At 38.1% G+C, this 17,448-nt stretch overlaps 1 protein-coding gene across 12 annotated transcripts; it reads left to right on the top strand.

The window, feature by feature from the left end:
* The first annotated feature begins 663 nt into the window (after positions 1 to 663).
* Positions 664 to 16,980, top strand: SNX11 (sorting nexin 11). Of its 12 annotated transcripts, none has more exons than XM_083378151.1 (8): positions 664 to 843; positions 6,158 to 6,251; positions 8,162 to 8,206; positions 10,370 to 10,457; positions 12,565 to 12,665; positions 13,495 to 13,593; positions 14,381 to 14,590; positions 16,517 to 16,980. In XM_083378151.1, the coding sequence occupies exons 3-8, from the start codon at positions 8,190 to 8,192 to the stop codon at positions 16,689 to 16,691; spliced, it is 690 nt and encodes a 229-aa protein (XP_083234277.1). In that variant the 5' UTR covers positions 664 to 843; positions 6,158 to 6,251; positions 8,162 to 8,189; the 3' UTR covers positions 16,692 to 16,980. The 12 variants fall into 12 exon arrangements, with proteins under 12 accessions (XP_083234277.1, XP_083234273.1, XP_083234270.1 ...); XM_083378147.1 differs by having other exon boundaries at positions 8,162 to 8,213; positions 10,371 to 10,457; XM_083378143.1 differs by having other exon boundaries at positions 744 to 762.
* The last annotated feature ends 468 nt before the right edge of the window (positions 16,981 to 17,448 follow it).

Raw genomic sequence — 17,448 nt, 5'->3', positions numbered from 1 at the left:
TCAATTAAAGTGACTTTATAACAGAATGCGTTTGATTGGGGGTTTGGGGGCTTGGATGCAGAATTCGTATCATTCCAGTCACATTTCTGAAACAAATTGTATGCTTTTTATTCCAAATAGGATCCAACACACCAAATCACTCCCATGAGCTTTATCAGATAATGCTTTTTTCCTTCCTGTATACTCACTACATATATTATACATTGCTAGTGACTCCTACATAACTATATCCGTGTTCATTCTAAAGTAAAATGTTTTGTTACACCTCATATAGAGAACTAGTTTATTTCAATTCAGTCTATATTTAAGTACCAGCTTTTTATTTTAAATTTGGAATTACATGAAGGAATTACATGGAAACCCATGCAAGCAACTGAGTAGGTTGCCAGAATAAAAATGCTCAGCTCTTCTGAGAGCTGAGTTACTGAGAAGAGTGCTTCCAACATAAAATATAGCACTCTTCTCCCATGAGTACATTCAACAATAGCCTAGGGAAACAACATAAAAATATACGCATGCAGTTGCAGTGGGGGTGGGTTATTAACAAGCCTGATTTAAATAGCCACCTGTTCTGTCATTCTTTTTAGTACATTTTCTTCTCTGATACACGGGGATGAGTCTACTCCTTGCTTCCTTTGATTGGCATTTACTCAGAAATCTGTTTTCCACAGCACTTACTTTCAATTACTAAGTAAGGATATAGGCTTGCTGTTTAATGAGAGCATCGATTCCTGGTGATGTTTACATTCCAACTCCAATCTCGTAAGTCATAATAGAATCGGGATGATAGATTTTCTACTTGCATCGAGCGCTACAAATATGACTTTAATATCAACTAACAGGGTAAGTGAAAGATGCGTAAACAGGATTTAATTCTGTAGGCCAGGAAATGGGAAAACAACAAACTGGAAAGCGCTAATTTATGTTCTCAAGCAGTTATATTTAGTAACTAGGCTCTCACAAGCAAAATTCTAAACTTGGATTAATAAGACACACGGAAACCAAAACACGAAGATGAAACTTTATCCGTACAAGTTACTACCTTACGTTCAGAATCGGAACTACGTTTCCCAATAGCCCACGCGGCTTTTATCTTTAAACGGAAGCTAGGTCATTGGAAAGATGATTTAAAAAACTATGAGAGGAAGCCAGCGGTGGAGCTTGGGTTGTTTTAAAGGGGACGTATCTAAATCAGAAGCTTTGGTAAGAAAAAGCGGGACAGCTGCAAAGTAAGCGGAAAGCTGGTGGCAGGGTCCAGGATCTGAAAGACAAGAATTAGCAGAATAGACCATTAATTGATTTTAAGAAAATGCAGAAATAGTGAGAGGGAAAAATGAAGTTGGTCAGGTAAGAAGTGGGGAACGCGAATAAAGAACGGTTGTTCCGACGAAATGAGTCGGCGGCAGCAAAAGCAGCCGGGCGAATATAAAAGTGGTTGTCGGTGCAAGTGGTGCTTTTTGGAGCGGATCCCGAGCATATATATTGATAGTCTAGCACACAAGACTGGTGGGCTCTAGGGAAGGTTGGCTTGGAGTGGAGCGATGATGGTTATGGGGCTAGCGATCTTCAGCTGGGAAGCGCAAGAAAGTATCACTGAGTGACAGAAAGCAAGTTTTGGCACAGTTTTCTTCAAACAGGTATTGTCCGCTGGCGTTGATGGAGCTGCAGCCCCAGTCAGTATGCCCGAAGGGAAAAGTTGGCCTATTATTCGCTATTAAGCAGCCCTTTTTCCTGCTGGAGATTAAAAGTTCGCCAGGACGAGTGGGTGGAACAGAGGGCCCAGATCGGGGCCTTTCCACAAGGCGCCGTGGGCGTTGCGTGGGCTTCCCTTCTTTCCCCTTGCAGATAGATGATGGCCCTAGGAAAGCTCGCCCCCTCCGCTTGAAGCTATTTCCTCTCACGGGTGGGATCCACCTGTTGGTGACAGAGTGGAGGAGGAAAAGGCCGGGATGGAAATAACTGCATAGGCAGAAAGTTACTCCTGTGGTTCTGCTGGAAAGGACTGGGCATGTTACAGAAAACTTTCCAGAAATCCAACCTGGTTTGCTTTATTTTAGTGTTCAGAAAAGTCAACAGTTGATTGTTACCAGATTCGGAGCAGTTGCTACTAACAGGCCATTGGAAAGGAACATTTGTCTCAGAAATAGACAGTTTATGTTCTTGGAAGTTGAAAGAATGATGGATGAATGCCTAACTTTTGGTGGGAGCAATCAGCAGGGATTCTTGGGTTATCTTTTTATCAAGCATTGTGGTGGAGGACATACAATGCCCAAAGAGAGTAAAAAGTACTCCACTGGGTTATTACAGGGATTAGCAGAGCAGTGTGAATTCCTTCCCCCTCATCTAACTGCCAGGATGTGTTAACATTTCCGCTAATATTGTCCTGAAGGGAAGTCAATGAGCATCTACTAAAAACACATTTGAACAAAGGGCATGTTTTCCCTAATGCTGGTTGGATCATTGTAGGCCAAGAAATGGGAAAATAACAATCTGGAAAGGTCTGGTTTATGCTCTAACTGGGTTCTTAGAACAAAAATCCTAAACTACAGCTAATCCTTGACTTACAACCACAGTTGAGCCCAAAATTTCCATTGCTAAGCAAGAAAAGTTGTTAAGTGAGTTTTGCCCCATTTTGCAAACTTTCTTGCTGAAGTTGTGAAGTGAATCAGTGCAGTGGTTAAAATTAATAAAACAGTTAAGTGTATCTGGCTTCCCCATTTATTTTGTCAGAAGGTCACAAAAGATGATTACATGACCCCCCCCAGACACTGCAACTGTCATAAATATATGCCAGTTGCCACATGTCTGAATTTTGATCATGTGGTGATACTGCAACCATTATAAGTGTGAAAAACGGTCATAAATCCCTTTTTTCAATGCTATTGTAGCTTCATGTAGTCCCTAAATGAATAGTCGTAAGTCAACAACTTATAGTTGTTATATTTGCATTACATGTTGCTGTGCCCAGTCAGGTAAACCATATAAGAGGTATTGGGGGATGGTGCAGTTTGCAAAATACATTGCAACAGGGATTGAATTTCTACAATATCTTGTGCCATGTCTTTCCTGTTCTATTTCAGCTTAATATATCCTACTGAAAAAATCCAGGCAATGAGGGTAAATGGAAGCTGAAGCTGGGCAGAGCTTTACTTCTAAAGGAAGGAATGCTGAACTCTATTCCTTGTGTGAATCAAGGCCTTTTGTCTTGAATTTGACCTGCTAATACGAAGTTGGGGGCAGTTGTGGCCTTTCTTCAGCAATAAAGGAAACCTGTGCATGGCTAGATGCTTCCTTTTTTTTCAGCTTTGGAAGTGAATTTTGATAATGAAGTAGACATTCAGAGGTCCAATATAAGTAATGTAACTGCAAAGATGACATACAGTGGTCATACTGCAAGTATATAAGTTATAAATAGCAACTGTGCTTTGGAACAATCTATTATAATTTTTATAGGCCTTATTGGTACAATCATTCTGTGGGTCATGGAATTACTCCAAAATGAGGTTTGAGCTATATATCTAAAAGATGAGATGCTTTTATTCTGGAATAAATTGACGATTTTTATTGACTGACATAAGAGAACTTTTGTCTTAACAAATCTACAAATGATGAAAAAAAATTCTTCATGAAGATATTAAAAAGGGATGGGCTTCAGCTGCAGAGTCCCTTGGCATTTTTGACCCCCTCTCTCCTGTAGGTGCTCCTGCTGTAGGATTTAGGGATGAGCCAGCTGTGTTGAGCCAAAAGGCAGAGCATATAGAAAGCCCTTAATAACTCCCTCCTTGCACTGCTTAGAGAGTTTATGATGGGAATTGGTTCAGGCAATGGAGTCAGAAGTTCTTAAACTTTTTGTGCCATGAGCGTTTTTCAGACTCTGGTGACATGGAACCCTTTTTTGAAAAATATATTTAAGCACATAAATTATCTAGATATAGATTGTGCTACTGAGGAAGCTAAGTATTCAAGTACCATTACTAAAGCATTAAAAATAGCCAATATGTAATATAGTAACATTCAACTAAAGACAATACATTCTAAATGTATAATAATTTTAGATAGCAAGATGTAAGATGTTTTTGGAATCTCAAATCCACACATTATTTTGTTGCCTACTTAAATGAAAAAGTAAATTTCAGTGAGAGGATCCAGAAAATAAAGTTGTATTTATCTTCCTCATCCAGATTCACAGCCTCTATAAAAGGGTTGGTGGACTTCAAGTTAAGAACTCCTTCTTTAAACCAAGCCCACATTTTTAGGCCAGTGGATGTACTTGAAGCTTTGAGTGCATGCCAGGGACATACTCAGAAAGGTTGTTGTGGTATGCATATGGCTAAACAGAAAATACCTGTTTTTCAGAAGGCAAACTGGTGAAGTTGTTTTCCACCAGCCCTTCTCTCTCAAGTTTCTCTCTATTACTTTAGCCTGCCCTTTTTGCTTGTTTGTTTTGGATATTCTCATTCAAGCAATGAGCTGTGCAGTGGTGTGCTTCCCCCATCTCTTTTTAAAAATTTTCTAAACAGTTCTCTGAGATATATGTGGGGCTGCAATGCATTGTTGAAACAAATTATGTTTGAGGCTGGTGCACTGCTTTGCACCCAATTTCCATAGTTTAATTAAAGTAGCATAAAAATTAACATTGGCTGAGGCAAGGAGATTTGCAGGTGCAAAAAGAGCAGTCTACAGGCAGATTGGCACGGACAACCCCAAGCTTTAACTGTCTTTTCAAACAGGTATTTTGCATGTGGATTTCAACTCCTGTAATTCCCAGCCAGGAAGGCGAGCAAGCTGCTGGCTGGTAATTACAAGAACTGGAGGTCCAGCACATCAGAAGGGAAATGGTTGTGAGAAGGCTGGTTTAAGTTCATATCTAGAGGTTGGGGATTAAATCTTTATGTCTCTGCCTCATTCTGTATTTTTGGAAGTTCATGTTCCTCATAATATCATTTCTGCAGCATTGTCTTTATTGGCAGAGAACCCTTGAAAATAAAATCGGTCAGTTTGTCCTACTTAACAGTCCAACTGGGAGATTAGATGGCATAATAATGAAGTAGTTTGCAAGGCAATTGAAAGGCAGAACAATCTAATTTGCACTTAACTGAGGGTACAGGAAGAATAAAGGTCCCTCTTAGTTAACCTTAAAAGCTGTTTACTGGCTTTAAAGTATTTTTATGTTTTGTCTATTTAAATCTAGTTTACCATTTCCTGACCTGGGGAATTCTAAAGAATTGGGGCCTTTGAGAGAGTTGACACTAGAAGTCCTGCTCTGCATAGTTACAGTGACTTGGATAATGGAGAACACCACACTGGGGAACATACAGTGCAGGGTTTCTCAACCTCAGCAACTTTTAAGATGTGTGAACTTCAACTCCCATAATTCTAGGAGTTGAAGTCTACACGTCTTAAAGTTGTCAAGTTTGAAAAACATAGCGAATCTTTCTAATTCAAGACTACGCAAATGTAGAAAAAATTATAAGATTTCCTGGCATTGATTAGACTGTCTATATGGGTATTCAAAATCTAGGAAGGGCTCCTACAGCCTATCCCTTCCTCAGTCGGTCAAGTACCCAGGTAACTTGTATAACCTGTTTACTATTTCTATAAATATTTCCAGCAGTTCAATAATACCTAATGACCTATGTTTAGTGTCAAAAGGCACTATTTCGTGGTCAAACCAGATCTAAATATACCTAGATAGTGAGGACTGAAATTAGCTTCTGTATAATCCTGACATGAGGGATTGGAATCACTCTAATGCTCAATAGCACTACTACTAAATTTGGGGTCCCTTTGTTATTCCTCTTTATTTGTTTTAATGAAGGAAATACTGGAAGGAGCAAAGAACAACAACTCCTGCTCAGCTTTCCCATCTGGAAAGTGAAGAAGGGCAAGTGAACAAGTAGTGATGACAGCAGGAATAAGGGGAGAAGGCCCATTCAGGCCACTTTGCCTAATCCAAATCCCCTCCCCTCCTCAAAAAAACCCCCAACCCCTCCTGAATCTACCTGTTTCTGTGTTTTTCAGGCATATATAACTATAGTGACATGTATAATCTTTTTTAAGTGTGTTTTTTTCCAGATCAAATGGTACGAAAATACATCAGTATTAAGTCGTCCATGAGATCTAATAGTGTTGGAGTTTATTATATTATTTCTTTCAGGCGCACAGGTAAACAGATTCAAAAAGCTGCCACTTCCACCATGTAGGATATTAACCAGAAGGAAGCCATTTTTATCTGCTGCAGCACTCTTGTGGTATGCTTTTCTCACTTTACTATTGTGGACGAACAGGTTACAAAGTGCTTAAAACTATATGTGGTTGCCACTGAATTTCAGTAAAAAGAAGGAGGGTTAGTACTGACAATGCATGTATATTGTACATCCAGGAATTAAAAACAAAACCTGAATATGTCAGAAAGTAGGGCAAGGGCACTGCTGATCAAGGTGAAGACTTAGTAGTAATTTTGTGGGACTTTGCTGAGAATCCCAAGGCAAGGCTGCTAGGGATGATGTAGGGAAGCCAAGTATAGGACAAGATAAATATGAGCATGCATAGTTTTTTCAGTGTTTCTCAATGGGATGTTCATGGTTTTCCCTTTATTTTTTTTTAGAGTCAAAGTCATGAATCATTGAGTCTGCTACCTGCCCAACCCATTCCTTGTCCCCCTACAGCAGGCATGTCAAACTGCCGGCCCACAGGCCGGATGCGTCACGCCGAAACCACACCTCCCCATTGCCGGCAATGGGGAAAAAGTTGCGATATGTCACGTGACATCGTGAGTTTGACATGCCTGCCTTAGAGCCAGAATTAAAATTAAAGAAAATTCTGTTAAACTTAATTTAGCCAGCTTTTATGTTTTGCTTGATTGTTTGTGTGGCTGAAGGAATGAGGATTAGGAATTGTGTGTATTTCTGAGACCTTTTGAATCAGATGCAAAAAATGTATGGAATACATGTCCTTAACAAACTCACCTTGTGTCTGTCAAGCTAAAGCAAGTGCTTGCATTCTTTCTTGGTCTCTGGAAATAAAAGCATTAAGATGTTGAGACTGAATCTGTTTCTGGAGAACTATTGGGTTTATGGAGGATGTACAATTTAGTCTTGGGCTCTATCAAATTCTGTTGTGAAAAAATCTTGGCCATGCAAGGTTGAATTAAAATTACTCAGATTGAAACAATTCTTATCTTTTTTCAGGACATTCTAGGTTATCCCAATAGCACTGCTTCGTCTCTCTTCCTCTCCGCTTATCTCTTCGCTTATCTCTTCACTTATCACCCTAACTTAATCTGTTTTTCAAACAGATTCTAAACTAGCAAATAATTAGATGCACCCATTGCTATCTGGCTTTCCAGTTACTAAAAAAAGAAAGGTAGGAAAGTGAAGTGAATATTTGTGATTGCACTTTTCATTAGAGCCAGTCAGGGCTGGCCAGTGGTAAAGAATGCTGGGAGTTGTTACTCAACAAAGTCTGAGTTAGCACATGTTTTCTGTGCCTGGTTCATAACTGGCCAGGCAGTTTTCTTCTGACCTGCCAAAAGAGATTTATATTTACTAAACCCAAGTTTGGTCCCATTCACTCAATGGATTGAAGATCTGAGGCACTTGACACCCATGAGTGGATTGCTGATAGATGTACATATTCTACGGTCAGGTATAATGAAGTATGGAACTCATTTGTACAAAATACAATAAGTTAGAAAACGATGGTTATACAAAGGTATTAGAAATTTATATGTGCTTGAATAATATTCACAATAGTTAAGTATATATAAAATTGTGTTAATTGCTACATTTTTTCATATTAGGCACATTTTTATATATAGTTTGTGTAAGTATTTGCATTATAACTATCTTCGTGGTTGTTTTTTTTTTTTTAACAGTAAAAAATTAATTTTTTAAAAAAGCCCAAAGTGACATTTCCTTGGTTCAATAACAGCAGGTAAGCTGACTCTTTAGTGGACAGCTTTGGAATATAACCTGAATATAGCTTTGTTCTTCTGTTCTAGAAATTAACTTTTATCTGAAATATTTCATTTACTCCCCCTTACTCTATCTCCAGAGCAGGATCTGATTTTATTTAGTAGGTAGGTTGATGAAATGCAGATAGTTGATGGATAATTAGGGCTCTGGTATTAATTGTATGCCCTTTCTTTTTTTTTACACAGATGTTTCCCTCTGAGTAGTGAAAGTAGGATGTTAGAATATCAAGAACAAGAGGTAAGATTATTAGCATTAGTAGACATGGCCATATTTTCTAATCAATTTTCTATTTCACCCATTCTGTAATAATAATAATAATAATAATAATAATAATAATAATAATAATAATAATAATAATAATAATAATAATAATAAAGTTGGAGGGAACCTTGGAAGTCATCTAGCCCAACCCCCTGCTCAGGCAGGAAACCCTATACCATTTCGGACAAATGGCTCTTCTTAAAAACTTCCAGTGTTGGAGCATTCATGGCTTCTGGAGGCAGGTTGTTCCACTGATTAATTGTTCTAACTGTCAGGAAGTTTCTCCTTAGTTCTAGGTTGCTTCTCTCCTTGATTAGTTTCCATCCATTGCTTCTTGTCCTGCTTTCAGGTGCTTTGGAGAATAGCTTGAGTCCCTCCTCTTTGTGGCAGCCCCTGAGATATTGGAACACTGCTATCATGTCCCCCCTAGTCCTTCTCTTCATTAAACTAGACATACCCAATTCCAGCAACCATTCTTTATATGTTTTAGCCTCCAGTCCCCTAATCATCTTTGTTGCTCTTCTCTGTACTCTTTCTAGAGTCTCAACATCTTTTTTACATCGTGGTGACCAAAACTGGATGCAGTATTCCAAGTGTGGCCTTACCAAGGCATTGTAAAGTGGTATTAATACTTCACGTGATCTTGATTCTATTCCTCTGTTAATGCAGCCTAGCACTGTGTTGGCTTTTTTGGCAGCTGCAGCACACTGCTGGCTCATATTGAAGTGATTGTCCACTAGGACTCCGAGATCCCTTTGCAAGCAGTCTCCAAGAATGAAAATAGCTTTAATAGTCTCCAAGTTTGACTGAACATGGTGAAAGAATAGAGGCTAAAGCAATATTGGGATAGGTTGATGACACTTAATTTCCAAGCATTGTTTCCTACTGAATATTTGTGCTTAAAGCAAGTAACTTCGAATAAGAAAACTCCTGTGCAGAGCCATAGAAAAGTTTCAGGATTTGTAGCTTAAGTCAGAATCCATAGAAGGTGCTACTATCCACACCTACATATATATGCACTGATTTATGTGGTGGCAGAAAGCTGAATCATGCAAATGCCCTAGAGAATAAGTACCTAAATACACATGAGATTGTGGTGAGATATTTTGAACAAGATATGTTGTTTAGCCTGTCTGTCATCCTCGTAGTATGTATTTATATCTCTCTGGCTGTCTTTTACCACAGACATGAGGACATAAACTTGCACAAGGATTTCTCTCAGGTGCCCCCAGCTCAGCTTCACTATGTTTCGAATATCCAAAACAAACATACTTGAAGAAACTATGTTTGTTTTGGATAGCTTGTAGGTTAGCCAAGCTTTCCTTATCCACTCATCCTTTATATGTGCTTTACTGCAACTTTCAGAAGGTTTCTGAGCATTTTGAGTGTTGTAGTTCTGAAGCATATACGTTTGGTGATGGCTGGCCTGAACATTGCATTATTCCTCTGTTTTTATCCCTGAGGCAATAGATCAAGTCCTGCTTTCTTTGCTCATCAATTCTTCCAAATGAAATGAAGCAGGAATGTACGTACGTACATACATACATACATACATACATACATACATACATACATACATACTGTTTGATAATAAAACCAGACATAATTGCAGACTTATGTAATAATATGGTGGGCCGCCCAGTTATACTACTTGGCAGGTATGTTTAAGATTCAAGAACTTCATGTAATAACTTATTTAACTTGTGGTTAGCTGCCTTTAGCTTGCATAAATTTAATTAGGCTAGGTGTGGCCCTGTAAATATTCATTCTCTCTGATCACTAACCTTTCTGGCTGGGATAGGATGGTATTGGAGTCCTAATGACATCCAGAAAGTCATAGATTCCCCATAATAACTATTGGAAAAACATAATTGTGTTTATCTAATAGTTATTTGAATATTTACTTCTTTTTTCCCATCTTGAGAACCATGAAATAAATCTGCCTGAATTTCTTTACAGCCTTTTGACCTTAATATAGTAAAGCTTTTCTACAAACATAATGAGCTTCTGTTTATTCAATTCTTTTGGCTGAAAAAGGGGGCAATCACTGTGGATTAGGCCATAACATTTAGATAAGTGTTGCAAATTAAGTGCACTCTAAAGATGTATTTTTTCCTCTGGGTCTGAATCCAGGAGCTGACTACTGTGCGTGTTCAAGATCCTCGAATACATAATGAGGGCTCATGGAATTCTTATGTGGACTACAAAATATTTCTCCATGTAAGTATAGAAACACCAGAAAAAGCAGCAGTAAGTGACAGAACACAACAGAATAACAGAGTTGGAAGGTACCTTTAAGGTCTTCTAGTCCAACCTCCTGCATAAGCAGGAGACCCTACCAATCCAGACAAGTAGCCATCCAAAATGCCTCCAGTGATGGAGGTCTCACAACTTTTGAAGGCAAGCTGTTCCACTGGTTAATTGTTCTCATTGTTAGGAAATTTTTCCTTAGTTCTAGGTTACTTCTGTCCTTGATGAAAAACTATTTTCTTGCATGCTTTGCAGAGCACCAGATGAGAAACAAACAGCTGCGTGGTTTATTGATATAGAAAAGAAATTTGTGCTTGATTTTTTTACTTCTGTAGAAAAGTCACGCTATTACTTGATGTAAAAGTAGCAAGAAGCAGTGGGAATTCCCAATTATTCTTTACTTCTGCTCCTTCTGCAGACTGTTGTACTCTACAAGCATGGGAAAATTGCTTCTTCTTCGAGCAACTTTTAAGATGTGTGGGCTTCAGGTCCTAGAAGAGAAAGAATCTTAAAGTTGCTGAGGCTGGGGAGACAAACATTTTGACACATTTTTCTTTCCACCCATTTGGTAGGGATTATTACCTTTGCAGACATGCTATGCCTACTTGAGGCATACTGCAACTATTTTCCATGGTTTCCACTGAAAATCATAAAACAATTATTGTTTTTGGCATTTTTTGAATGTATGAATCATTGAGCCATGGTGGTTAAAATGCAGTATTGCAGCTAATTCTGCTTACTTTGCCAGGAGTTTGATTCCTTCAATTCTGACTGACTTAAAGTCTTCCATCCTTCTGAGATTGGTAAAATGACGACCCAGATTTTTGGGGGGGCAATATGCTTTGTAAACACTTAGATAGTGCTGTAAAACACTTTGAAGCAGCATATAAGTCTAAGTGCTATTGCTATTGTTATTTAACTGCTAATTTTCAGCAGTGTGGTCCTAGGGGATACTAGGAATTATGAAAAACGGAATGAGGCTTGATGCACACTGCCCCATTGTCTTCTGAATGAGGAAGAGAAATTAGTATGTGTACTTTCAGTGTAGACAAAGAAGCTGGCTGGCCTTGTGGGCAGAAACAGGGATTGGATTATCAGTCTGTCATGCAGTTAAAGAAGAATGGGAGGCAATACATATAATCCTGGATTTACAACCATAATTGAGCCCCAAATTTCTGTTGCTAAGCAAGGCAAGTTGTTAAGTAAGTTTTGCCCCATTTTATGACCTTTCCTGTCACAGTTGTTAAGTGAGTCACTGCAGTTAAGTTAGTAACACGGTTGTTAAATGGATTTTGCTTCCCTGTTGACTTTGCTTGTCAGAAGGTTACAAATGGTGATCACATGAACCTGTGACACTGCAACCATCATAAATACATAAATATATTTTCCAAGCATCTGAATTTGGATCGTATGATCATGGTTATGTCATAAGTGTTAAAAATAGTCAAGTCACTATTTTTAGTGCTGTTGTAACTTTGAATGATTACTAAATGAATGCTTGTAAGTCAAGGACTATTGATATGTTCTAGATGTGAATTTTTCTTCAGCATCTGACTGACTGGAATAGACAGAACTTTGATTTCATGCACCCTTCCTTGAATTACTAGAAATTTCAATCAAATTTAATCTATTGTTTGGCCACTTTTTTACATTTCACAGTATGAAACACTTTGGAAATCAAATTAAATAGAAAGAGAAAAACCTGAGAAGAGAATTGTGATGTAACCTTAAAGAGGAAAACAGACAATCCATGTATTTGTAACTGATGTAAAGAAGATTTAAAGCTACTTTATACTTTCTTCTTTATTTACCAGTTTTCTTCCATCTTTTCTCTTAAATGTGTGTTCCTTTATTACTGCATAAAATTCTTCAATAAAAATCAAAAAAGAATATCAAATGATTTTTTTTAAAAAATTATTTTCAATCAAAGTTTACTCTTTCAAAAAATGTTGTGATAAAAGCTGTTTATCATAGCAATTCTCTATTAACACATCAGCCAGCAGAAGGAGACAGTTTAGAAAGGGATTTTGAGTAAAAACAGGTGGAATAAACAACCATCTTTCTTCTTATTCTACAGACCAATAGTAAAGCTTTCACAGCCAAGACATCTTGTGTGCGCAGACGATATCGTGAGTTTGTGTGGTTAAAGAAACAGCTGCAAAAAAATGCTGGCTTGGTGTAAGTGTGAGATTTTTTTTTTTAATAGTAGCCTATGCCATCAAAGGACATCGGCCCATCATTTGAAAATATTTTAGTGGTAAACTAGAATATAATTTTCTGCACTGGTGGTAAGACTAAGTGACACTTTTAAACATACCTTAGAAATGTCAATGTCGATATATGCCTGAACGGTAATACATAATTATGTATTAAAGCTGAACAGAGCTTAGCAAAGAATACATGATTTGCATATAGACAGACCTAAAGTCAATTTCTGAGATCAAAATTTAATAAGTTCAGGTCTGTCATGGAAGACTATTGGCAGTTCCAGAAGATAATGATGGTTTTATATTTTGGGGTTTACTTTCCATTTTATGTATTTCCAAGAAAGCTTAATGAACTTGTTGATTTTTTGCAAAACACAATTTGTAAACTTTCAGGGGAGAAGATCCCTAACCTTGACCTATCATCTTTAGAATCATCCCTAAAAACCTTTCATAAATTTGACGTAGATATAGCACAATACTGTTTCAAAGCACTGCTTTAGCTTGCAGAAGATTTGAATTTTTGCAGAGAGCGCTGTTAATGATCCAGACGTCCAACTCTTGGAGAAGATATATTCTTCTTTGTCAGCATTACTGCTGAATTAAATTAACTTCACTGTAGGCTTCGAACCTTGATGGGAATAGGCTTTTAATAGAATGGTATGTTCCAGAAGGTGGCCCTATTTTAGTGAAGAACAAGCTCATGGTGTAGCAGAAGATTGCTAATTACTTTTTATAGGGATGCATCCTCAAGGAGTGGTGTATTTTTATATGTATGTACTCCTCTCCCTCATATCCTGTAGGCCTGTCCCAGAACTTCCAGGGAAATCCACTTTCTTCGCAGGCAACACTGATGAATTCATTGAGAAACGAAGACAAGGATTGCAACAGTTCTTAGAGAAGTGAGTGGAAACTGAGGAACAGGATAGAAGATTTTCTAGATCCCACCTGAATAGAATTTGTCATCAATTTTATAATGGTGGGCAAAGGAGTGAAATGATAACATAAGATAGTTTCAATTTACTGTAAATAACCAAGCTTAGTTGATTTTTTAAAAAAAAATCAAAATCAAAAATATGACAAGAAAAAGTTGACAAATAGGTAGAAAATCTTGGAAAACCCAAACCCTGTCAAAAAAGACAGGTCTCTCAGGTACAGTTCAGTGATCCTGGCAAGTTTCCTAGGAATTTCTTAGGAGTGATAATTGATCTCCCCTTCTTCAGCTGTAGGAACAAATCAATAATTGACAGTATTCCTACTACAGCGGCAGAAAGCTTTGATGGCCCAGCAGTTTTACTATTAGAACTCGTAACAATGGTGGGGAAAGGCATGCCAGTGTGGCTCGAGAAAGCCATGTAAAAACCTCTTCACTTTCCTTCAATACAGGAAGAATTATATGCTAACATTATAGCTGGCATATCCTTTTCCTCTTTCAATGGAAACATTGCAGTGGAAATGAACAAAGGTTGGCCAAGGCTGCCAGCAGATTTTTTTTTTTTAAAAAAAGGTGGTTGGGTGTGTTTCTTCTACTGTAGATTCTCACTTCACACCTTGAAAGTCTCTCTGTCTATGAGAACCTCAGATGTGCTTGAGCAGGGAAGGTAATAAGACCTTAAGGGTCGTTTCTGAAGATCTGATTGTTGTAGCTTTTGTGCTTAGAATTTCCAATTTTTTCTATTCATATTCCAGGACAGTACAGAATGTTGTACTCCTTTCAGATAGCCAGCTGCACCTTTTTCTACAAAGCCAGCTCTCTGTACCAGAAATTGAAGCTTATGTCCAGGGTCGAGGCCCTATGAGTGTCACTGATGCTATTCTCCACTATGCCAGGTCCAACTTTGGTTGGATTCAGGAGGACAGTCATTCAGCTTTGCTGGCTGTGCATGACTTTGGCAACAGGTGAGTGGAATGAATGTAATGGTCCAGAAGACAGTAATGACAGTTTCTTGTCGAGGAGGTTTTGTACTTCCTGTCTTCTATGCTTCCTCAAGGCTTCCCTCTCTTTTTAATCAGTCGTCGTTTGCAAGATCTCTGTGCTAGAGCTATAGAAATAAAGCTTTCCACATTCCAAAATCATATTTGGAGGGGACACCTAGATATGTGACTTTAACTTCTCTGTGATAAGGTCAGTTGCATGGAAATGTTGGGCAAAGGTATGAATGAGATGGGGAAGTAGGCACCTAGAGTATGACTGCATGTGCGATCTGAGTTTAGGAATGTGCATGTGTGTTAGGGTTCAAAACCCAGCAATAAATGTGAGTGTAGAGCCTGAAGAATTGACCACAGCCATTAGGTGCTGAATCCAACAGCTAATCCCCTCTCTCTTTCTCTTAACCCACCTAATAGGAAATGGAAGTGGGTGATCAATATTTGGCTGGAAATGGTTGTTTATGTATGCAGTTGTTGACTCTGTCTATCATGTCTGTCTTTCAGAGAGAAGCCTATTAGTGGTTCTGTTTCATTCTTAATCAAGAATCAATTCTAGAACTTTGATCAAGCAGTTATGACAGTCAAGTATGATTTTGGCAGATATGTGATATTTTAGCAGAAAAAGCTCCCAATTTCTCATTCTTTTATGCCATAATTTATGACATGATTTTCTTGTTTGATTTTATGGATTTTTAATGGAATTCCCTAATACATTCAGATTTGACTATGATTTGTATCCAGTCCATATGAAAAAGTGTATCATCATTCCTTTTTCTTCCATATCCCAAGTTTTACTTGCATTTAGAATTTAGAGTAGCAGATGTTAAAATGGTTTTGTCATACTATCTAGTATCCTAGCTCTATTATCTTTTAAAGGATTCTTTTATGTATTTATTAAATGTGGTAGTTTGTTTCTCTAAGAAACTGAATTGGTTATGCATGGTGAAGACAGTTTTAGATATGTGTTTACATTCCAGATATTTCTTTACTGGCATCAAATTACAGCACAAACAACAACCCTTTTCTGTCTCTTCAAGATACTGCCTTTGTCTGATTCCCGAGTCCACACCTGTTGTCCTTAACTGTATCATTGCTAAACTAGTATTTTCCCCTTATCCTGATAAATATTTTGCCATGGAAACAATTGGATGTGCTTTAATAATCATTCTATGACACAGCCAGGAAACCTCTAACTTGAAACCTATTGGCTACTTAGGCTGTTGCGGTTATGCCAACTTCCCTATTAGACCTGTACACTACTTTTAGTATATTCTGATTTAAGCAGTCCTTAAAAACCAAATCTCTTCCTGTATTTGTTGAGCTGATCCCTGGAACTAAACAGGCTTAGTGCTGTTCCAGAAGAAAATATAGATCATTTTGAACATGTCCTCACTGCTTTCCTGGAATATTGCTAAATCTGTGTCCAGTAACCTCACCCCCCCCATGTTTAATACCTCCATAAAATCCAAGCAGGTTTTGACAGATAGCTAAATTCACTGATCTAGCCGTCTTCAAAATACTCCTCCTTCTCCATCCCATCCAAAGTTAAAGAGAATTATTACTGGATGTTTTCTTGCAGACTGATGAAAGTTGAAAGGAAGTGAAAAGAAACAACAATCTTTGCCCTAACATATCCTATATATCATAAATAAGAACACTAGTATTTGCTGGCAGCATGCTTGTGGCAGGCTAGGGAATCCCTTGTGGGGGAGGCACACTGTGCTGGTATTGATACTGGTGCTATGTGAGAAACTGGTGCATCAGAAAAAAAGCTCATAGACCTCTGGTTCTAGACCATGAAACTAAGCAGTAGAATTCTGGGAAAGAATCAGCAGCTTTAAATTAAATATCTCTTTCTTTCTCTGTTGCTCTCAACTCTCCTGGTCTGTGCTCAAGTTTTGATGAAGAAAGCCAATTTGCCCAAAGCTCCATAGAACCACTCCCTCATTGGAGTGATGTCAGCATAGATGACAACAAATTGGAGAGTCCGTGTTCTGAGGAAGATGACCATCAACCAACAGGACTGCTGCAGGCTGGTTCCACAGCATCAAATCACCACATCAACAATTAGAATAAAAAAGCCCATTCAGGATGTGCTTGAAACTCAGCATTAACTTTTGCCACTTTGTTGAAAATTATTTGGATTATTAGAATTCCAGCCACAAGTGTTTGGATTATCTCTAGCGGCTTGGATGTGAACAAGCCTGGACCAGTGAAATGCTTGAACCATTAGAATTTGGGCTTATGAATGCAGAACTAGTTTTGGGGTATCCTTATTTTTTCTGTTCTTTCATCTTGATCCTCCCTTCAAGTCTTCCTCAACTTTTTGTATACTTTGACAAATTATCCTGAATAGAAAATTACTCTGGCTTGTTGACTATGTTCTCTCCCCGCATCCTTCATATCTATAACTGATAATTCTTGTTGCAAAAATTCAGCTGTCTTTTGTATCAAAACTATTTGCCTGTAGTACAATTTCTTTTTAAGATGGTGCCAGAAAGCCCACCTGCTTGCCATGGATGCCAAATCCACATCTGAGTTCCTTGGTAGATACACACAGCTGGGCCAAATAGCCAGACTCTCTCCCCAATTTATTATTGCCGAAGCTGCTAAGAGGAGCATGTTGTAAACATACAAGAAAAATGAGGAATGATAGTCTGTATTCTTCTTAGTTGTCAGGTGCATATCTTGAGAAGAGTCCTGCTGTATTTCATTGCTTTGACACAGCACGCAATTTGACGAGACAGTAATAAACCCCACCTTATATACTAAATAAGAATTGTACCTATCTGCCTCTAAGTTCTCTTATTCATTGTTATAGCAGCAGC

Source organism: Vipera ursinii, assembly GCF_947247035.1.
Source record: "Vipera ursinii genome assembly, chromosome: Z".
Classification (NCBI taxonomy): Eukaryota; Metazoa; Chordata; class Lepidosauria; order Squamata; family Viperidae; genus Vipera; species Vipera ursinii.
This window is presented reverse-complemented; position numbering and strand designations above follow the sequence as displayed.

Bases quoted from the DNA above. Each gene is read 5' to 3' on its own strand.
- SNX11 (XM_083378141.1), top strand. The intron at 10,458-12,564 runs GTAAGTATAGAA...CTTATTCTACAG, and splicing joins ACTACAAAATATTTCTCCAT to ACCAATAGTAAAGCTTTCAC. The intron at 13,594-14,380 runs GTGAGTGGAAAC...TTCATATTCCAG, and splicing joins TTGCAACAGTTCTTAGAGAA to GACAGTACAGAATGTTGTAC.